Genomic DNA, 22002 nt, shown 5'->3' with positions numbered 1-22002 from the left:
GGAAGGAAGGAAGGAAGGAAGGAAGGAAGGAAGGAAGGAAGGAAGGAAGGAAGGAAGGAAGGAAAGAAGGAAGGAAGGAAGGAAAGAAAGCAAATTCTGCATCCCCGCCCCGACCCACGCATCAGAGACTCTGGGGGCAGGCCCGGCTCTGTTGAGCCCTCTGGATGACGCTGCTCAAGCTTGGGAACCACTGAACTAGAGTGAGCTCCCTTCACCTACTGCCATCGCCCAGCCTCTCCTCCTCATTCATTCTGCAAACACCTGCAAGCGCCTACTGAGGCTTGCTCTGGGCCTGCCCTGGGCTGGCGGGGGCAGGGGCAGAGGTGGACCTGACCGAATCCCTGATCTAGACAGCAGAGCAGGAGAGGGTGTGCTGCCCAGAGCCAGGGTGCCCAGTGCCGGTGCCAGTAGACTGGCGTGCTGGGGAGTCCAGAGGAGGCAGGGGCTGACTGACCGCCAGAGGGACCGGCTGGTGTGTCCAGGTCTGAGGGCTGCAGCCCCAGCTGTTCTCTCCTCAGGGGGATGACGGGTCACCAAGCCAACCAGGGCTCCCTGGACCCCCAGGGCCCAAGGTAGGTCTGTGCCCTTCCCCCAGAGGTCCCCTGCCTACCGCCTCCCACTGTTGCCATCTGCCTGGTGAAGCCCCAGGCAGACGGAGGGCCCTGGACCCCACTCGCCAGCAGCCAGGCATCTGATCCAGGCCATTTGCCTCTCCTCCTGCCATCAAGTCCTCTTGGTTCCCATCTTAAGTGACCCCACTCTGCCCTGTACCTAAGCCTGGAACAGGGTGTCATCCTCACACCGTTCTCCCCCAACCCTCACAATGGCCACCAAACCCGGGCCAGCCTACCTCTAATATGTCTCTTGAGCCCCTGAGCTGCCCCAAGTACATGCCAGGACCCAGAGAGGAAGGTGGCAGCCATGGCCCTGAGTCCCCTGGGCTGGGGAGGGCCCTGAGGTCTGTCCCCCTGCCCTGGGTGGGCTCAGGCACGTTCACCAGACGAGGCCCAGCAGACCCAGGCTTGCCCCCTGGTGCTCACTCTCACCATGAATGTTTCTTCCTCAGGGCGAGCCAGGGGGTGTGGGGCCCCAAGGAGAGAACGGCATGGATGGTGCCCCGGGACCAAAGGTGACATTAGAGTGCGCTGCTCCGGTACCTGCAGGCCCTGTACTTGGTTGCGACTGACCCAGTCAGGAGGGAGAGATGTGGCTTCACCTACAATCTGCCCTTCTTAAGTGGGGAATCCAAGAGGGCCTGGGCTGAGGGGTCTCCTTCAACTCACAGTTGGAGGCTGGCCTGGGGGTGGGTGGCAGCGAATCTGGGTGAGGGACAAGCCTCTGTCCAGGCCCAGCTTTGTGGCTAACTCACCGTGTAGCCTTGGGCTCCTGGACCCTACTGTCCCCATCTCTATAGAAATGTGAGGCCTAATGTGAGGGTCCCACTCCCAGAGTGCCATTCTCACACATTAGGCCATTAGGGCTCCAGTGCGTGAGCCCTGGGCCCTTTTGGGAAGAGGCAACTAGAGGTGGGGTGCAGGAGAGGGATCTTTTGGCTTCAGCCGAGTACTCCGGTAGGTCTGCACACTCGTGCACACCTGGCTGCAGCTGTGTTTCTCTGCAGGGGGAGCCCGGCCTCCGAGGAGCCGATGGAGCCGCAGGGCCCCGGGTAAGCACCCTCCCCTCAGGCCACACTGGTGGGATCCAGGGGCCCAGATAGCTTCAGAAGGCCCTGTCCCCACAGAGACCCCAGAGGAGCAGTGGAATTACAGGAACTGGAAGTCTCTAAATTTTTTAAATGATTTATTAGTGATTTCTTAAATTTTATAATACACCCTTTTGGTAAAATGCTCAAATATGGATGTGTCCAGACCTCGCCCCTCGTTTCTCTCTCCCAGGCAAGTGTACGCCCCCCTAGACTCTTCCTTGCATATTCAAACATGGGTCCTCAGTGTGTCATATACGGCATGACCTACCCAGGGTGCGGTGGGCCTTGCCTTTTCCCAGCCCCACATGAGGCTCGTCCCTGTTGCCAGGAGCACAGCCACCCCAGCCACTCTCAGATCTTTTGTGGTGAACCCCTATCAACATACTTTAAAGCTGACATCTGGGATCCTGTCCTCGGCTCTGTCGCCTCCAATGATCATGTACCCACATGCTTACAGGGGCTGGCTTTCTCCTCCAAAAAATGGGTCTGAAGCCCCAGCCTGGCTGTGCAAGTGGCTGGGAGATTGGATTAGGCAGTGGGTGTGGGAACTGTGTATAAACTGGACAGTGCTGTGCAGGTCCTGGCCATGGGGCCCAGGCCTGGGTCTCTCTGTCCCGCGCAAGGGGTTGTCCTGAACCAGAGTGCTCAGGACCCTTTACTGTTCTCACAAAGAGCAGCCTGGGTGGAGAAGAGAGGTTCAGAAGGGACAGGCTGGGCCAGTGCCAGTGCATGCAGACACGTGTGGGCGTGGGCATGGGCAGGCATGTGCTTGTCAGCAGGAACGCATGAGGACGTCAGTCACAGTACGTACAGCCTCTACCAGAGGCTGGGAAATGGGGGCAGGAGGGCAAGACCCAGCCTGCATGTGTCTTTCATTAGCCTACACCATGCTGTGGAGGGTTCAGGGTGTTTGTCTTTGTTTGGCAACATTTAAAATCTGAAGAACTTCCCAGCAACATTGGGGTTCTCGTTTTCCCTTGAGAACTCAGGAATCAGGTCTCAGTGGGCTTGAAGGTCACGAAGGTCAATTACAGCCACCCCTCAGACCAGGCCCCAGCCCCCCGCCTTCCCCTTCCCTCACGTGCTGGGACCCCATCAGCTGACATCTGAGAGCCAGCGCACCCTGGGCAGCTGGCACACAGCACACCGGCATCGTTCACCTCCTCTCTGGGTGTGACACCAAGATGCCACCACTTCACCCACCACTGTACCTCTTTCCTGAAGTTCTTACTCTTCTTCCTGCCTCAGGGTCCCCCGGGTCCCAAGGGCGAGCAAGGAGACACAGTGGTGATCGACTACGATGGCAGGATCCTGGATGCCCTTAAGGTAGTGCTCCTGGTGGGGCCTCGTTTCCTGCGCCGAGAGTGAGCGCTCACTCTGTGCACTCACCCTGCTCTTCTGGACCAGGGGCAGCTTAGCACAAAGAGCCCAGCTTCGTTAGGTGCCTGATATGGGAATCAGTGCTGTGTCGAGACCCACATGATGCTGAGAGAGCTGCTGTGAATGTGGCCAGATGGCTCGAGCTCCCCAGAGGCCAAAGCAAAAAGGGAAACCCCCTCAGAGCAGGAGGCAGAGCCTTTCCTGGTATCTAGTCCCAGCAGTGTCTCCCGGGCCTTCCCGGGGAACCCTGGCTGGAGGGCTGGGTCTTCAAGTAACTACTGGGGGGACGCTGAGTGGTACGGCCTGTCCCAGGAGCCTCAGGAGGTGTGTGGCCTCTGAGCCCTGCCCAGGGACTGGAGAGAGTTTGGGTGCCAGGTGCTCACAGGTACCAGGGAAGGGAGCGGGTGGAGGGGGGCATGGTCTTCAGAGACCAGACTGGGCACTGGCATCTGACTCCGCCTGAGTTTCAATTCCAGTTCTCTCCCACAGGCCTCAGGGAAATACAAGTTGATGGTAACTGTGGCCCACCCCAGGCCTGCATGGTGTGGTGTGGTGTCACGTGGTACCGAGAGCATGCACGTGCATGGGGTATCCCAGGCTGCCTGGGAACCACAAGGGAGGGGCTCTGTGTGTGCAAAGAGGCAGGAGGTGGATTTTGGATGCCAGACTGCGGTGATGATTTGGTTTGATGGGCAGCAGACAGCCCCAGTTGGTTCTTGAGCAGGCGGATGACAAAAACAGTGTACTGGGGGAAGGCTGACTGGGGGACAATGTGGAAGGTGAACAAAAGCAGCGGGGAGCTGGAAGCAAAGAGCCCACTGAGGAGTAGGCACTGGGCCTGGGCCTAGAGGAGAGTGGGTAGAATGGAGGACATGTAGGAAGACCATCTCAGTGGAGATGCCAACAAGAAGGGAGCAGGTTGGAGAGACAGGTGGAGGGAAGGGACTAGAGCTTGTTAGGCAGGGGAGGGGGCGTTGGGCAGGGTGGCCTTAGGGAGGAGACATGAATTTGGGGGCTGAGTACGGGGTGATGACGAGCCACGGAGGGCTGGCAGCCTGTGGGAAGTCTGGGTCAGGACAGGAGCTTGAGAGTGGGTTCAAACCTTGAGATGCTAAAGACCCCATCCCCAACCAGTGAGACTGAGGAACTCCCCAGGACTAGCAGGCAGCAGGCAACAGAATCAGAGGGTCAGAGAGCTCACAGGACAGACAGAGAGAGCGGGCTGGGCCACTGTTGGGGATGTGATTTTTCCTGGCCTTGAATGCCAGCAGGAGATTTAAGCTTGCTTCAAGAGGCGATAGGGAGCCATTGCAGAATCTTGAGCAGGGGAGTGTTGTGAAGAAGTCTATATTTGGGAAAGACTGAAGGCCAAGGGAGTCTGAGCCCTCTGTGGCAGCAGACACTGTGCTATCTTATCCAAGGCTGGGTACTGCCTCCCTGGCCTTCCCCAAGACCTGGGGGCCAGACCAAGCCATGTGCAGTGTGGCCCAACTTAACAGGGAGGGGAGCAGGCTCTGAAGGCCCTGGACCCTGCTGCAGCTCAGCTGGACAGTGACTTGGCTCCAGGTGGAGGGGCTGGGTGGGCAGTGAGGGGCAGATCTTGCCTAACCACTGACTGCTCGACTTTTCCACACAGGGTCCTCCTGGGCCTCAGGGGCCCCCGGGGCCACCAGGAATCACTGGAGCCAAGGTCAGTACAGATGCAGCTACAAGGTCCCCCAAGCCCTTGCCTCTAGGGCCCACTTCTCCTCTCCCTTCTGTCATGGGCCCCTCCACTTCCCTCCTGGTGTCCTAGCCTGGCTTCTGGGGGATCAGAGAAAGGGGCCCTGCACCTTCCTAATCGAGCTGGTGCCTTCGTCCCAGGCCCTAGCTGCTCCTTGGGAAGCCTCATTCAGTTTAAATTGAAAAAGCAGCCCCTCATGACATCACAGTCCCGCAGATGTACGTATCAGTTCCTGTGGCTTGTACTATTCATTTACACCCTGCCCACCTGTCTCAGGAGAAAGCCCAAGACTTTGGAGTCAGGCAGGTCTGGTCCTGGCACTGTTGTAAATGGACTCTGTGGCCTAGAGTAGGTCATTTAATCCCCGAGCCTCAGCTTCCACATCTGTAGCACATCAGCCTGTACAGCACAGCCATGGGCTATGTCTGCCCGTGAGGGGCTGAGGAAATGAAGGGGAGGAGGCAGTGGGTGCCCGGCACGGTGGTTGGCAGCCAGTGGGCGCCTTCTGGGAGGTCCAACTGCAGGGACCCAGCCCAGGGACCATGCGCTAGTCAGTGAGGCAGCTGGCCCCATCCCCCCACAGACCCCTCTCCGGCCGAGGGAGGCATAACTCCTCTTGCCTCTGTTCCCTTCCAGGGTGAGCTCGGATTGCCCGGTGCCCCAGGAATCGATGGAGAGAAGGTCTCTGGGCCTTTCATTTCTTTGGCGATGCCTGTGCTTGGTATTGGGCTGTGTGCGTGTGTGTGCATGTGTGATCCTAAGCAGACATGAGTGTGTCAGTGGGTACAACTTGATATCCATGGGTGTGTCTCTACTGCTGGGTCCCTAGTGTGTGGCACACCTTGGACATTACATAATTGAGTGAAGTAATGCAGTGGCTCAAAGGGAATGTGGGAGTTGGGGGCTCCCGCCCCTAACTCCTGAGATGTGATCACAGAGTTGACCCCTTGAGTGCCCCGAGGGGGCTGCCCAGTCCCACATGCTCCACTCCCTCCACCTACCTCCTCCCCCAGCTGCCTGCATCCCCACATGCAGTTAGGCAGGGGTGGGATGCCCCCTCTCGGTCTCCACCCAGCCTTTCACCCCCAACCCCCACATTCAGCCAAGGCTCCCAGCTACCCAGGCTGGAGCTGGGGACCCACGAGAAGGAAGTGGGGGCCTGGCCTGAGCTCTGGGGATCTGCTGGGTGAGAGAAGGGAGAGCCCCACTGATCCCTTGTTCTTGTGGCTTTCAGGGTTCCAAAGGACCAAAAGGAGACCCAGGGGAGCCTGGGCCAACTGGACTCAAAGGGGAAGTGGGGGAGATGGGCTTGCCCGGCCTCCCGGTATGTGGCTGGGCTGGGCCCCGCCCTTCTTGTTGGATGCTGGGGGCTCCCGAAGTGGATGTGTGCCCACCACGGGGCGCCGCGGGGGGCTATGGGGAGGGTGGGGAGGCAGGTTGGGAAGGGCAGGGTGTGCCTCTGCACAGGCCCTGCAGTCTCAGCTCCCAGCCCAGCCCGGGGACACTCTAGGCCGCTGGCCAACACTGCCCTGACTCTGTGCCTCCACTTCCTCATCTGTAAAACCTTGCACCTACCTCTCCAGGCCTCCCTAAAGATGAAACAGGGAGGCCTGGCCCAGAGGAAGCGAGTTGGCGGGTGGTTAAACTATGTGCCCAGACCTGAGCCGCCCGAGTTTGCATCCAGCTCCATCTCTGCTGACTAACCTCCCTGGGCCTCAGTTTCCTCACCTCTAAAATGGGGATGATAATGTCCCACTCGCATGAGGGAATGCATGGACAGGGCTGAGAATGGTGGCTGGTACACAATAAATGCCTGCTATCATCGTCATCGTCATTTTGTTGGTGCCCTTGTCACAGCCGGGTTGGAAGAGCTGCAGGTATTGAGTGGCCACTGGGTGCCCATCACATCAGATCCATTGTCCATCATCAGGACCACTCAGCTGGAGGTGGTGCTGGGGCTTGAACCTGGGTCTTTACTTCAGAGCCCCTGGTCACTCCCTGCACCACAGGAAAACAACCTGTATGTGCTGTCTAAATACCCACTCTGCTTGCCACTCTGGGCATGTCGCACTGATATGGGGAAAACTTTTTTAAGCTTCAAGGACTAGGAAGGGGGGGGCCGGCCCGTGGCTCACTCGGGAGAGTGCGGTGCTGACAACACCAAGGCCACGGGTTTGGATCCTATATAGGGATGGCCGGTTTGCTCACTGGGTGAGCGTGGTGCTGACAACACCAAGGCCACGGGTTTGGATCCTATATAGGGATGGCCGGTTTGCTCACTGGGTGAGCGTGGTGCTGACAACACCAAGGCCACGGGTTTGGATCCTATATAGGGATGGCCGGTTTGCTCACTGGGTGAGCGTGGTGCTGACAACACCAAGGCCACGGGTTTGGATCCTATATAGGGATGGCCGGTTTGCTCACTGGGTGAGCGTGGTGCTGACAACACCAAGTCAAGGGTTAAGATCCCCTTACCGGTCATCTTTAAAAAAAAAAAAAAAAAATAGACAAGGACTAGGAAGGGAACGTAGCCAAGCACCGTGGGTGGTGGTTTTGGTGCTAAATAGAGACTCAACCGGCCATCCCATCTTGTAGGGCGCTGATGGCCCCAAGGGAGAAAAGGGAGATTCGGCTTCTGACAACCTACAGGAGAGCCTGGTAAGGGGGAGTCACTGAGGGTCGGTGCTGACCATACCCAGGGCAATAGGGGAGGAGTAATTAGGGGCCTCAGGCTGTGTCCCCCATCTGAGAATCCAAAGGACAGCCATGGAGCCCCTCACCAAGCTGTGCCCTCCTGGGGACAGAAAGTAGCCTCACGCCAGGGGCTCAGGGCTCAGTGCACAAGAGTGTGGGCAGCTGAGGGGTGATGGGGCAGTGGGTGACTGACCCATCTCTGACCCTTCCTAGGCCCAGATCATAGTGGAACCAGGGCCCCCTGGCCCTCCCGGTCCCCCAGGCCCTATGGTAAGGATGGTTTGGCTTGGAGCAGCAGCCAGGAAACCTAGAGGGTGGTGGGTCCGGAGCCATGAGTCAGGGGAGGACAGAATTCTTTATGGGGGAGCAGGGCATGTCAGGCAAAGAGTGCAGAGCCTGGGTCAGGGCAGCGGGAGCCAGAGAGGGGCCTGAAGCCTCTGTGGCTGCTGCAGGAGAGCCCTGGGGCCTGGACTTGGCTGGACAGCTGCTCTGATCTGCCTTCTTCTCCTCCTCCTCCAGGGCCTTCAGGGAATCCAGGGTCCCAAGGTGAGTGGGTGAAACCCCCCCTCAGGCTGTGAGCCTATGCAGGTTCAGAAAGCCTTGCTAATGGGCAAAGTGACAGCCCCACGCTCAACCGGCCTGGCCCTGAGTCTTCCCAGGATCTGAGCATTCCCAGTCCCCTGGAGCATAGACTCCCTGAGTTCGTGGAGCTGGTGCCACCACCCCCATGCCGTCCATCTCCTGCTGCTTCTACCTCCTTGCCCCGCTCCTCCACCTTTCTCTGCACCCCCCTCTTCCCAGTACTGTCCCTGCCTCCCCCGCCCCCCACCCCCATGCACATCTGTCTCAACTGCCCGCAGGCTAAACATGAAGTCTAGGGTTTGGCGTGAATTACACAATGTTATGTTCTGTGCTCTTAAAACTGCAAGAGTGGCCTGCCCATGTGCCCTGCCCCAGGGAGGCAGACACAGAGGCCAGGTGGCCTCACGGCTTGTCAGGGCTTGTCACGCCAGGAGTTACCCAGGAGGAGAGCACATCTCTGCTTCCCAGCTCAGAGGCCTGATGGGAGACTCAGAGACATGGGATCCCGGACCTGAGTGGGGCCGAGCATGTGGCCCAATCACATGCACTGCTTCTAGTTCTGTTTTTTTCCCAAGGCCTCCCCAGCTTATGTTTAGAAGAGGCAGCTGCTGTTGGGGATGGGGTTCAAGGCTGGAGCTCAGAACCTGATTGATCCTCAGCCCTGCCACTTCCCAGCAGCGTGGCTGGGCTTGTCCCTGCCTCTCTCTGCACTGGCTTTCCTCATCCATAGAACGGGTGTGAGCATAACTACCTCCTATGACAACCGATGGAGCCTTCCCAGGAGAAAAGGGAAAATGCACTTGCCCATAGCTCATTCTGATTATTCTTGCCATGGAGCAAGCCAGGGCCAGGCCCGTCACAGCCTGGTGTCTGTCCTTCTGCCATGCACACCCCGGCTCCCACACAGGCCCCAAGCTTTCCTGTCCTGCCGTCTGTCTAACCCCAACCCCCTGACTGATTTACCCACTTCGCTTCCAGGGCTTGGATGGAGCAAAGGGAGAGAAGGGTGTGTCGGGTGAGAGAGGTCCCAGCGGCCTGCCTGTGAGTGTCACGAGCCTTTTTGTCCCTAGAGGCATTAATTCCTGTAACTATCATGCCTCTTGACCCATACCTTTTCCATCCAGGGGCCGGTTGGCCCACCAGGCCTTATTGGGCTGCCAGGAACCAAAGGAGAGAAGGTAACCACCTTACTTGGACCCCCTTTCCCCACTGTGGCCACATGTCCGTGGTGTCACTCAGCCCTGGGGGCTCAACCCCTGTACCTGGCTGGGTCCTGCACCTCACAGGGCCAGAGTTTAGGCTCTGTGGATATCATGTCTGCCCTGCCCTGTATCTGTACCTGCATGGTCAGTGGGTCTCCCTAACCCTATGCCTGTGGCCAACCCACAGGTCTAAAGCTCGCAGCAGCTGTGCTCCCAGTACCCCCTCCCCTGCCCCTCTCACCCTCTCCTTGTCTCTCCTCAGGGCAGACCAGGGGAGCCAGGACTAGATGTAAGTGTCTTATCCTTCATTTTGAATGATCGGGACCTGCCTGTGTGTATCTTCTGCCCTCATGTTGTCCACACAGTAACCTGATCCGACTAGCTCAAGTGTGACCCCCTCCCCAGGGCTGGGACTGCAACTGACTAATTCCCCCTGTGTCCTCAGTGTCAAGTCCAGTGCACAGTCCAGAGTAGGTGCTTTATGGATGGAGGATGGATGGATGGATGGATGGATGGATGGATGGATGGATGGATGGATGGATGGATGGATGGATGGATGGATGGATGGATGGATGGATGGATGGATGGATGGATGGATGGATGGATGGATGGATGGATGGATGGATGGATGGATGGATGGATGGATGGATGGATGGATGGATGGATGGATGGATGGATGGATGGATGGATGGATGGATGGATGGATGGATGGATGGATGGATGGATGGATGGATGGATGGATGGATGGATGGATGGATGGATGGATGGATGGATGGATGGATGGATGGATGGATGGATGGATGGATGGATGGATGGATGGATGGATGGATGGATGGATGGATGGATGGATGGATGGATGGATGGATGGATGGATGGATGGATGGATGGATGGATGGATGGATGGATGGATGGATGGATGGATGGATGGATGGATGGATGGATGGAAGGATGGATGGATGGATGGAAGGATGGATGGATGGAAGGAAGGATGGATGGATGGAAGGAAGGATGGATGGATAGATTGATGGAAGGATATGGATGGATGGATGGATGGATGGATGGATGGATGGATGGATGGATGGATGGATGGATGGATGGATGGATGGATGGATGGATGGATGGATGGATGGATGGATGGATGGATGGATGGATGGATGGATGGATGGATGGATGGATGGATGGATGGATGGATGGATGGATGGATGGATGGATGGATGGATGGATGGATGGATGGATGGATGGATGGATGGATGGATGGATGGATGGATGGATGGATGGATGGATGGATGGATGGATGGATGGATGGATGGATGGATGGATGGATGGATGGATGGATGGATGGATGGATGGATGGATGGATGGATGGATGGATGGATGGATGGATGGATGGATGGATGGATGGATGGATGGATGGATGGATGGATGGATGGATGGATGGATGGATGGATGGATGGATGGATGGATGGATGGATGGATGGATGGATGGATGGATGGATGGATGGATGGATGGATGGATGGATGGATGGATGGATGGATGGATGGATGGATGGATGGATGGATGGATGGATGGATGGATGGATGGATGGATGGATGGATGGATGGATGGATGGATGGATGGATGGATGGATGGATGGATGGATGGATGGATGGATGGATGGATGGATGGATGGATGGATGGATGGATGGATGGATGGATGGATGGATGGATGGATGGATGGATGGATGGATGGATGGATGGATGGATGGATGGATGGATGGATGGATGGATGGATGGATGGATGGATGGATGGATGGATGGATGGATGGATGGATGGATGGATGGATGGATGGATGGATGGATGGATGGATGGATGGATGGAAGGAAGGATGGAAGGAAGGATGGATAGATGGATGGAAGGAAGGATGGATAATGGGTGGATGATGGAAGATGAATAGATGATGGACGGATGGGTGGATGATGCATTGTAGCAGGGAGGTGGGGAGAGCAGTGAGGAACCTGTTGCAACATCCTGGTGAGAGATGATGAGGCTTCAGCTAGGGCAGTACTGTGGCAAGGAGAGGCCAGTGCTGATGTATCTAGCCTCTTTTGGTAGCAAAGGTATAAAATGTAGTTTAAACTGACTTAAAATGACTCATAACTGAAAAGTCCAGAGGTTGAACACATGAATCCAAGCTCAACTGTGTCAACACAGCTCAGCATTTCACTCTCTCGTCTCTGCCTTCCCTGTGTGGGACTCATTCCCACGTGCCCCATGGTGGTGAGGCAGAGCCACAGCTCCAGACCTGCATCCTCCCAGTCCCAAATCCAGAAGACAGAACACTTGCCTCACTCTTCTGCTCTGGAGACAGTCTCCTTGGCTCTCATTGGCCCCAGTTAGGTCAACACTGAACGTAGCTGGCCATAGGAATGCAGCACACTGATTGGCCAGGCTTGATCATGTGCTCAGCCTTGGAGCTGGGGGTGGAATCAATGGACTGTGAGAAGGGCAGGTGGTTCCCAGGAAAACCAGGTAACTATTGCAAGGGAAATAGTGACCAGTGGCAGGGCTGCAAGGACTCTCTCTGGTGTCCACCCCAGAGCAACTGTTTACATGGAAGAGAAAGAACTCTAGCCTGGGTTTCTGACTGGCAGGGCCATGTGCCATCGATGAGAAAGAAAAGATGACAATGCTAAATCCAGTTCAGGCTCTGGGCCCAGGGAGGTCATTGGGGTTGGAGCTAAAGAGACTCTGTGCCACCATGAATGTGGCTGCAGCTGCCCTCCAGAAGGCCTGGAGCTCAGGGTGGCATCTCAAAGGCATGCCCACCTGCGGTACCTGGCAAACCCCTCCTCCACTATACCATGTCCAACTGAAATGGGACCCTGCTCACAAGCTTCCTTTGATGCTCAGCCCTGGATAGAACAGTCCTTTCCCCCGGGAGCCTCCCAGCCCTGTTTCATACCTCTGTCACTGAACATTAACTGTCATCATTGAACTCTGTTGACCGCCCCATTAGACATGAGAGAGGGAACGTTTCGAATCCATTTCTCTGTCCCCAGGGTCCAGCCTACAGCCCAGTTCCTAGTGAATGCTTAGTCATGTTGATTAAATGGATGGACAGATAGATGAATGGACAGATGGGTGTATAAGAAATTGAGTCAAGGCTGGCCATTTGGCTCAGTCGATTAGAGCGCAATGTTGATAACACCAAGTTCAAGAGTTCGCATCCCCTTACTGGCCAGCTGCCAAAAAAAAAAAAAAAAAGAAATTGAGCTGAGGGCAGAGAACAGATTTCTCATTCTGTGAAAGATGGTGACATAAACTTCCATGGGTTTCCTGGGTCTCCGTTCCCAGCCAAGCCTGGGTCAGCGCTGGCGGGATCTGACTGTGACGTGAGAGAAGCCCCCTGCTAGCAGCTCTACCTGAGGGCTTCCACCCAGACGCACCACGGTGGTCTGCTTTGGAAGAAGCAGAGCTGGTGCCCTAAATGCATGCTTTTCCCCACATCAGCCTTGCACCCACACAACAGTGGGGGCCGGGCCAGTTTGTGCCACAAGTATGTATGGAGGGAGGAGCCAGCAGATGAACAGATACCAGAAGAGCAAACTGCAAATCCCATTTTCAGGTTTAACTTTTAATCTTTTCCTCAGGGTTTCCCTGGACCCCGAGGAGAAAAAGGCGACCGGAGCGATCGTGGGGAGAAGGTGGGGGCAGCAGGAGAGATCGGGGAGGCAGGTGGAGAAGCTGGGGTGGCGGGCAGGGATGAGGGCAGGTGGAGGCTGGCACTGAAGCAGCAGGGCAGGGTGGCTGCTGGCCCAGCCCATCTCTCCACCACCATCTCCCTTCTTGTGCAGGGAGAGCGGGGTGTCCCCGGCCGGAAAGGAGTGAAGGGCCAGAAGGGTGAACCAGGACCTCCAGGCCTGGACCAGCCATGTCCTGTGGTACGTGTCAGAACAGGACAGGAGCCCCAACATAGGCCTTTCGGCCTCCAGCCAGGGTCAGGCCAGCATCCTGCTATCCTCGGAGCCCAGCTACAAGTCCCAGAGGCCACACTGACCCCACACCGGGGTGCCCACACTGCTGGGGCCACCACTGCTGCCACCACCATCATCACGGCCCCACTCTCTCCGGTCCTGACTCCCTCCATGGGTACAGTTGGGGAACCCTGCCCTTTTGTGGAGATAGAGACCCAGCCAAGGGCAGAGTCTGCATGCCAGGGTCACTGTCCCCTCTTTACTCAGCCTCAGGGCAGGCCTGGCTTGAGTGGGAACCCACCTTGGGCCATCTTGGGAGTGAAAGGGGGCCAGATCAGGAGTGGAGCTGGCTTTACCCAGAATCATCAGTGGGAGTGGACTAGACCCAGGGAAGGGAAGCCTGGCAGCCATGGGCTGCTGGGGCGGGAGCAGTGGCACCCAGTCCCATGGCCCTTGCCACCTGGGGCCCCAGACTGGGTCTGACTCCCTCTGGGCTTGAGGCCAGCCTGGGCTGAAACAGCTTCCCCAGTCATAGAGGGGGTGGGACCCCCCTGACTTCTTTGGGTGTCTACCACTCCCCTTCTTTCCTCTCCTTCCCAGAGGGGTCTTTTTCTGGACTGGGATAGCCCTGCCTTTTTCCCTGCATCCCCTCCATGTGCCCCAAGCCCCTTCCTTTACCTCCTCCCACTTTCCCCCTTTCCTGCTCCCACACAATAGCCTTGATAGCCCACTGGATCCCATGCCTTGTGCCTGCAGCAACCATGATTCGGTTCCCTTTTTCTAGAAGGCAGGGAGGGTTTACATGTCAGACCCTTCCAGTAGAGCTCAGAAAAGGCAGGAAAAACAAAACAGCTGGGGTTCCATACTAAACCTGGCCAGGTATTCACCACCAAGCCACCCCAGTCAGGAGCATGGGGAGAGGGTCTCCAGCCAAGATGTGTACAGGCTGACCTCCAAAGGGGCATTGGAGCCAGGGACCCCCATGCAGTCATCTGGCCTCAAACAAGTCATTTTGGCCCTCTGTTCTTCAGTCTCTTCATCCATAAAGTGGAAGTGGTGACCTACCCCTGGGTGGTTTTGAGAAGTCAATGAGAAAAAGATACAAAGAGCAGAGGGGTGAGCCCAAGGAAGGGCAGGGACAGCAGGGGCTCGAGGTGGCCCAGCCTGCAGCTCCAGCACCTGGGCCAAGGCTTCCCTCCAAGTCAGTAAGCTTTTGTCTTTGAAACAGGAGAATCCTAAATGCGGAGGCAGGCGAGGGGCACTGGGCTGGAGGGGCCCAGCGAGGGTCAATGGGCCTTGCCCTGCGGTACGCGTGTGACCTGCTGCATGCTGTGTGTGCTGGATCCCTGGCTCTGCCCCACCCCTCACTTCGGCCCACCTTCCCCATGGTCCCCAGCCTGTGCGCCTGGCGTGTGCATGAAAATATTCCAGAGGGTGTGCTCCGTGTGTCTGAGGCCCGTGCCTGTGCTTTGGAACAGAATGAAGTGTTTTCCACCTTGGATCTCCCAGCGACTTTAAGCTGATGGGTCAGTCTTTGTCCCTCACCAGGCCCCCATCCACCAGGCCACCTGGGAAACCCACCCCTGCTTGTGTCTGACTGCTGAGAGGGCATTGCCAATGCCTCCAGACAACCCCACCCCCACTCCCAGTTTCCACCCTGACAGCCTGAGCCTGCCTGTCTGCCATTCACGGGCCAGAGGGGGATGCCATCTCCTGAGCGGTCCTTAAAACACTCCCGGAGGCACTCCTGCCTGAGGCCTGGAAGCTCTCAGGCCCCCAGGGTGAGGGGCCAGAGCCAGTGTCCCTGCCTCCAGGCAGAAAGCCACACAGCCCCTCCACAGGGACAAGGCCAATGCCTCCTCCTGGCCAGCAAATGTCTGGCACAATGCCTATTACTCCATAGTGTCCCCCTATTTCTGCCCACCGCACAGGTGTCCCAACAAAGCACAGTGGGAACACACTCAGGACAAGTGCAGTGAGGGGCCGTTGTGTCCCAATGACCCCACTACCTAGTTGAATGAGGAGGCATTCCAGCCCTGCCTCCGGGCAGTCCAGCGGCCTCACATGGCAGCTCCCTAGGCTGCATCTCCCTACACACCCAGGAAGGGGTGTGTGGAGTATAGAGAGTTCACCAGACTCCCTTCCCTGTCACCGAAACCTTCTTCCTTTCCAGGGTCCCGATGGGCTGCCTGTGCCTGGCTGCTGGCATAAGGTACCTTGTGGGGAAGAGTCTCAGGGTAGGCTCAGAGGAGCCAGGTGGCAGGGAAGTGGGGGGATGGAGAGGGCCCCAGGGCCTGGATGCTGTCACTCTGAGTTCTGGATATGTGCAGCTCCCCACAAAGTGACTGAATAGCCAGGTTTCCTCATCACTACCAAGGTTTTGACTTTCCCATCATGTGGCTGAGGCTTGGATCTGTGGTCCTGGGTGATTGTGTATAATCCACCCTGTTGATCATCTGGGGCCCAGTCAGCACCGGGCCCCAGATGACCAATACAAAGATGACTGATGGCCAATGCAAAGCCATCAGTCCTGAGACTGTGTCCAAAGTGCCCCACCGAGAGGGAGTGGAGGTCAGAGGCCTGAGAAGAGAGCATGGGGACCGTGTCAGTTCCCAAGGAAATGGGCAGGACCAGGGACGCCAGAGTGGGGCAGCCCAGGTGGGGCAGGGCCACCCCTCCTCACCTTCAGTCTTTCCCTCCTTTTCCAGTGATCCCCAGACCCAGCTCACAACCTGTACAGATCTGTGTGGACGTTTTTAATTTTTGTATAAACAAAACAGTAATATATTGATCATTTTTCACGGGATGCGCCACTTGTGGCCTTTTAACATGGGAGAGTGTGCCAGCCCAGTCCCGGAATCATCAGCATGTGAAGCTAGCAGAAAAGTGGACAGGCCAGTCCAGGGGAATTGTGACTTGAGGGCCACCCGTGGGTCTTGGCTTTCCTAGGAAGGAGACGAAGGTGGAAGTGCCTGGCTCAGGTGAAGCTGGAACGATGCCAGGTTGAGACTTCAGTCACCTGATTAACAGAGACTCACAGCTGTCCTGCCACCCTGCAAGAGCCTGTCCCCTGAAGCTCTGGAGCCCCCAGGTCACACCCTATCCAAGAAGGCCCAGGGCTTGGACAGAAGCTGCTTCTGGCCTCTCCAGCCTCCGGACTCAGCCCCAACAAGCTGCTCCCTGGACCCTGAATTCACCAGGGCAGTACAGGACTCCCACCCAGCATTTGCAGCTGCACCCAAGGAGCAGTCAGTGTAAAGCACCCAAGTGGGTCTAGCTCCTGCTAAGTTCAGTAGGCATCAGGTAGCCAGCCTGCCGTGATAACATGTGTCCTAGTCCTCTGGCTGAGCTATGTGATTTGGAGCCAGCTGCAGGGAGCCCAGTGATCCCTGAGTGTGGGGACAGAGGGTCCCAGCCTGGACTGGCTGCTGCTTCCTGTCTCTGTCTTCCCATCATCCAGAGCAGGGACAGGATGGGACTTTGCCGGGCCTCCAGCTCAGAGTTCAAGTCTCGCTAGCCCTGAGTCTCCTGCCCCGAACTCTGGTCAGCCTGCCAAAAATGGCCCTCCTGGTGAGTTGTGCAGATAAAGTGAACCTCAGGGCTGGTGCCCAGCTGGCCTGAGCAGGGAGCCTGTGATCCAGCCACCTGTGCTCTAATGAATAGGCTTTTCCACCTCTAACAAGGATTCCCAGCAACTGGCTCCATCCTGGCTACTCACCTTCCCTTTCTGTGTAGATGGATATTGCTGCGTGTAATAAACCACAAGTGTGTGTCTGGGTGTGTCCGTCTTTGCAGACTGCCCCTGGGGCACCACTGGCTGAGGTTTCATCCTGGCCATTGCTGGGTGGGGTGGGAAAGGGAGGCTCTCCCTGGGTCAGAGCCATCCCAGAAACTAGAGGTCAGTCAGGGTTGGTGCAAAGAAAGGGTTTGGAGTTAGGAAGATACAAGCTCCAGGCCTGGCTAAGTCCTCTGGTAGTCACTTCATGACACTGAGCCCCTGTATTAGTCAGGGTTCTCCAGAGAGACAGAATCAATAGGATATATTATAAATATATAAGAGGGATTTATTAGGGGAATTAGCTCATGCGATTGTGAAGAAGAGTCCCACGATAGGCTGTCTGCAAACTGGATGTCGGTAGTATGGCTCAGTCCAAGTCTGAAGGCCTCAAAACCAGGGAAGCCGAAGGTGTCCTTGGTGTAAGTCCTGGAACCCAAAGCTGAAGAGTCTCAAGCTCTGATGTCCACAGACAAGAGAGAAGAGTGTATCCCAGCTCCAGTGGATAGAGAGAGATATTCACCTTTTTTCTTTCTCTTTTATTCTCTCTGGGCCCCCAGCGAAATGGATGGTTCCCACCCACTTTGAGGGCAGGTCTTTCCCACCCAGTTCACTCAGGCTCTCATGCTAATCTCTGCTGGAAACACTGTCATGGACCACACCTAAAAAGATAGCTTTCCCAGGTTTCTTGGCATTCCTTAATCTAATCAAGGTGACACCTAGAATTAACCTTCACAGCCCCTGTGTGCTCCTCCGTTCTGTTACCAGTGACTGCTGTGTGACAAATCACCCCAAAACTTGTTGCCTTAAGACAGTGATCATTTCTATTCCTCTCACAGTTCTGGGGGTTAACAGGCTCAGCTGGGTGGTTCTCACTCAAGCTCTCCTACATCTGGTGGTTGATGCTGGCTGTCAGCTGGGACCCCCTGTGGCCTCTCTGCGTGGCTTGGGCTTCCTCACAGCATGGCAGCTGGATTCCAAGGGGGAATGTTCCAGGTGGACTAGATGGAAGCTGTGTCACCTTTGGTGGCCAAGCCTCAGAAGTCATATGGTGTAACTTTCTGCCAGAGTCAGAGGTTCACCCTGATTCAAGGGAAGGGAGATAGATCCCACTTCTCAATGGGAAAGTGTCAACATCATATTTTAAGGAGAAAATGTGGGATAATAGAACTTGTTGCAGCCATCTTAGGAAACGCCATCTGCCACCTCATCTGTAAAATGGGATGGCAATACTTACCACTCAGATTGTAGGTAAGTGGGGATCAACTGCGTGGAATACATGAATAACCTTGGACAGGTACCCAGAAATGCCCATGATTCTGATTTTCCTCACTCCTCCCAACTCCAAGCCCAAGCAATGTCCACAGTCTTGTAAAGCATTTCCACATCTCTTATCCCAACTGGTCCTTATAACAGCACTAATAGAGGGGCCCATTTCACAGATGACAAAACCAAGCACATCCAAGGTGGTGTAGACAAGAGGGGGCCTGCAGTAGTGGTCTCTGGTGGTGATAGTACACTGCCTTGATGGTATCTCAGTCTCCAAGGACTAAGGCCTAAGGAGGGCCACAATATGGGTAGTTCCCTGCAGATCCCAATATGTGACCTCCTTGCTAAGCAGAAGAGGCCCAGCCACACACTGACTAAGGAGGGAGGAATATGTCAAGTCCCCTCCTCTGTCTCCCTACGGAGCTGGCAGTAAGTGGCAGGACATTCTGCTCAGCCAGTTGTCTGGGTCTCCAGGGAAGCCAGAAGTAGGAAAAGGGAGAGAAACACAGTGGGACTGTGATGACTACTAGAGATCACTGGGTGTCAACACCTCCTTTAGAGCTCAGCATAACCTCACAAATCTGCTGTGCTCACAGTTTGCAATTCTCTCTTCCAGAACCTCACTTGATCCCTTCACCAACCCTGTGAAGGATGGGGCCTACGTGGTAGGTTCCATTTTACGTATGGGAAAACTGAGGCTCAGAGGGGGTAGTAATCTGCCCAGGGATGCACAACCAGGACATAGTGGCGAGCTTGGGACTGGACCCAGGCTCTTGGATATCCTGTAATTGTCTTTCTAAAATTGTTTGGCAGGGCATGGAATCTGATAGGCAGCCACATGATGCTGGGTGATTGGCAGGCAGATCTTCACAGGGGTAGAAGCCACATATTTCCCCCCACCCACCCCATCTCCAGACATCTGAGGGGGTCCCTTTCCTACTCCTTGGTGCGGGATGGGGCTATTCTTGGCCCATTGCTGCCCCCTTGTGGCTTCATACCTTGTATTTTCAGGCCTGCAAACTTTTTGACTGCAAACTTCAAAATTTAGAGACTGAAATGAAAAAAAAAAATTTAGAGCTTACTGAGTCCTGAAAGAACTTGGGGTAGGGACAGAGAGATTACAGAAGAGAGAATGATTTGCCCAAGGTCCCAGCTGAGACACAGGAGTACAGACTCACAGCTGGGCCTCAAGGACTGGGGAGCCTTAGGTATCCCTGCCAAGAAGGGCAGCTCTACCTCAAACTACCCCCTTCCAGAGAGAAGAGAGAGAGAAGTACATTTACTGAGCCCTGCTGTATGCCATGGCAGCTAAACTAATCACAAGGATTAGTATCTTCTTTTTTCACATGAATCTGAGGCCTGACAGAAGTGTATTTACCCAGGTCTCCTTCCTCCTGTTCCCTGGGAGACTGCTGGGAATGCAGGGGATACTTTTGGTTGTCACAATGATTGGGGGACACTCCTGGCATTCAGTGGGCAGGGTCAGGGATATTAAACATCTGAGATACATAGAACAGTCCTGCCCAATGATGAATCAGCTCACTGAGAATGCCAGTGCCACTGCCTTTGAGAAACACCATGCCCTGGGTTAAAATACTGGCTCAGCCACTTCCTCCCATCCCCTGTCCTCTTAGCCTCCAATGTTTCCTCAATGGCCAGGCATGAAATGTTTTATTTTGTGTTGATTTTTGTTGGCGGCTGGCCGGCACAAGGATCAAACCCTGGACCTTGGTGTTATTGGCACTACGTTCTAACCAATTGAGCTAAACGGCCAAGCCTAGGCATGAGATAAGGACAGAAGAGTGCATAGCATGAGGCCAGAGGCAGGAAGCAGGTGAGGCCTCCTGCTGTTGTCCTGTCTCCTGATATAGATACTCGGTCCAGGAAATGGCCCAGCCTGGTCTGCCTCTAACTGTATCGCCTCCTGACTCTGGACATCCTAGAAGCCAGTAAGATGTTAGCTGCACCAGGCTGCAGCCTTCTCACCCTGTACCCAAGGCAGGAAAAGCCCCTGAGCCAACCTGACTTCTCTGAGCTGCTGCCCTGAGCCACAGCTGTGACTTCAGTCTGAGTTGCAAGACAGGGCTGAAGATGGGCCCCAAACAGGACTCTCAGACTCCCCTACACACACACGCAGTTATATTACAAGCTGAAACCACAGGGCATGGAGGGACCAAAGAAGAGGAGCCAATAAATACACTGAGAAAACCCATGGCCGTGGTCCCACTCGCACACACACAGGACCTGGGGGCCGTGACCTTCAGAAAAGAAGTACAGCCACAAGCAATTAACCTCTCGATTAACTTGGGAGGAACTTTTTCAAGAATCATGTAAAAGTTTCAATTCTGCTTTACAATTAAAAATAAGGAATTCCACTCAGTTTAGGAAGATGAAAAAGTTCTGTGGATGGATGGTGGTGATGGTTGGATAATAATGTGAGTGTACTTAATGCCACTCAACTGTACACTTAAAAATGGTTAAAATGTCTACAAAAAGGAGGCTTAAAAATGGTTAAAATAGTAAATTTTGTTATGCATATTTTACCACAGTAAAGAAAAATGAAAACTCCAAATATTTTTAACTAAATGCTTTAAACATTTTAGAATTCTATTGGAAAGAGAAGAAATCAACAATGAGGGAGTGAAACAGAGGGCTGGGAATCAAGAAGAGAAGTAGACAGAAAAGGAGAGACAAGCAGGAGCCTCCCCCTCCCCAGCCTGCTCAGGCTGCAGCCCCAGGGACTTGGGATTCATCAAGGCAGGAAGCCCCAGTGCCCCAGCCCAGGAGGGGGTATCTCTGATATCCCAGCTCCCAGCCCCTGGGAGGCCTTTTTGTCTCATTCCCTGGTATGGGAGTCAAGCAGACCTCAATTGTCGTCCAGCCTCTGCATCAGACTTGCTGTGTGTCTAAGAGCAAAGTCCTTCCCTTTCTGGGCCAAAGTTTTGTGAATATGTACAACGGGGCTCAGGAGGCTTCCAGCCCTCTTCCTACCTAAATACTGCATGATAGTATCTCGTGTTCACCCTGCTTGGATTCTAGCGGGAATCGTGGTGCCCTGAAGGTCCAGCCCATGGTGATCTACTTGGTCAGCCCCAGCAGTGGCCCTGTGCTCTTTCTGCCCTTCCTGCTGCTCCCTCACGGAGCTGGGAAGGCCTAGGTCCTGGCCTCGAGGGGACAGTCGCTTCTCCTACTCTGATGTCCCTGCTGTGTGCCAGGCCCTGGGCTGGGTGTCAGTCACACACTCCCACATTTAACCCTCACAGTGCATCTCATTTCACGCACGGGGAAAGCGACTCAAAGACTGAGCACCGGCCCAGAAGAGGCTTGCCGGGGCTCAGAGCCTCCTCGGGTGCCAGGAGCAGCGGCGGGATCACCCGGGGACCCTTCCCCGGGAGGGAAACCGGTGGCCCGCAGGGTGAGGCCCGCGGTGCGTCCCGGGACCAGGGCGGAGGCAGCACTCGGCAAGGCGAGCACAAAACGGGCGACTGTCACGGGACGGCTTGGGAGCGGGAAGCCTGCCAGGCTTGCTGGCCGCATGAAGGAGGGAACGAGAGCGTATCGGGCCACTTGGGGGTGGGGCCGAGGTGCGAGCCGGAGACTGATGTCGCAGTCCAGGCGGGGCGCGGCCCGGGGCGGGGCCTTGGAGGCCGAGCCTGCGCGGCTGGTCTCTCCACGCGCGCCTCGGCACCCACTGGCGGCCCGGCGCCATGGCGGCTG

The 22002-nt window shown here is 55.7% G+C and overlaps 1 protein-coding gene across 1 annotated transcript in view; it reads left to right on the top strand.

Moving 5' to 3' along the window:
- COL23A1 (collagen, type XXIII, alpha 1) overlaps positions 1-17015 on the top strand; it is a 29272-nt gene extending 12257 nt beyond the window's left edge. Inside the window, exons 8-24 of the mRNA XM_008570917.1 lie at positions 519-572; positions 1067-1129; positions 1622-1666; positions 2954-3031; positions 4722-4775; positions 5445-5489; positions 6043-6132; positions 7404-7466; positions 7716-7772; positions 8022-8048; positions 9063-9125; positions 9209-9262; positions 9549-9575; positions 12918-12971; positions 13122-13208; positions 15415-15453; positions 15950-17015. Coding sequence (XP_008569139.1) covers positions 519-572; positions 1067-1129; positions 1622-1666; positions 2954-3031; positions 4722-4775; positions 5445-5489; positions 6043-6132; positions 7404-7466; positions 7716-7772; positions 8022-8048; positions 9063-9125; positions 9209-9262; positions 9549-9575; positions 12918-12971; positions 13122-13208; positions 15415-15453; positions 15950-15952 — 903 coding nt within the window. The 3' untranslated portion in view covers positions 15953-17015. The remainder of the gene's footprint in view (positions 1-518; positions 573-1066; positions 1130-1621; positions 1667-2953; positions 3032-4721; positions 4776-5444; positions 5490-6042; positions 6133-7403; positions 7467-7715; positions 7773-8021; positions 8049-9062; positions 9126-9208; positions 9263-9548; positions 9576-12917; positions 12972-13121; positions 13209-15414; positions 15454-15949) is intronic.
- Positions 17016-22002: the final 4987 nt, after the last annotated feature.

The sequence above is a fragment of the Galeopterus variegatus genome, unplaced genomic scaffold (genome assembly GCF_000696425.1).
Source record: "Galeopterus variegatus unplaced genomic scaffold, G_variegatus-3.0.2 Scaffold641, whole genome shotgun sequence".
Lineage (NCBI taxonomy): Eukaryota > Metazoa > Chordata > Mammalia > Dermoptera > Cynocephalidae > Galeopterus > Galeopterus variegatus.
The sequence above is the reverse complement of the archived record's forward strand: the minus strand, read 5'-3'. Positions and strand labels throughout refer to the sequence as shown.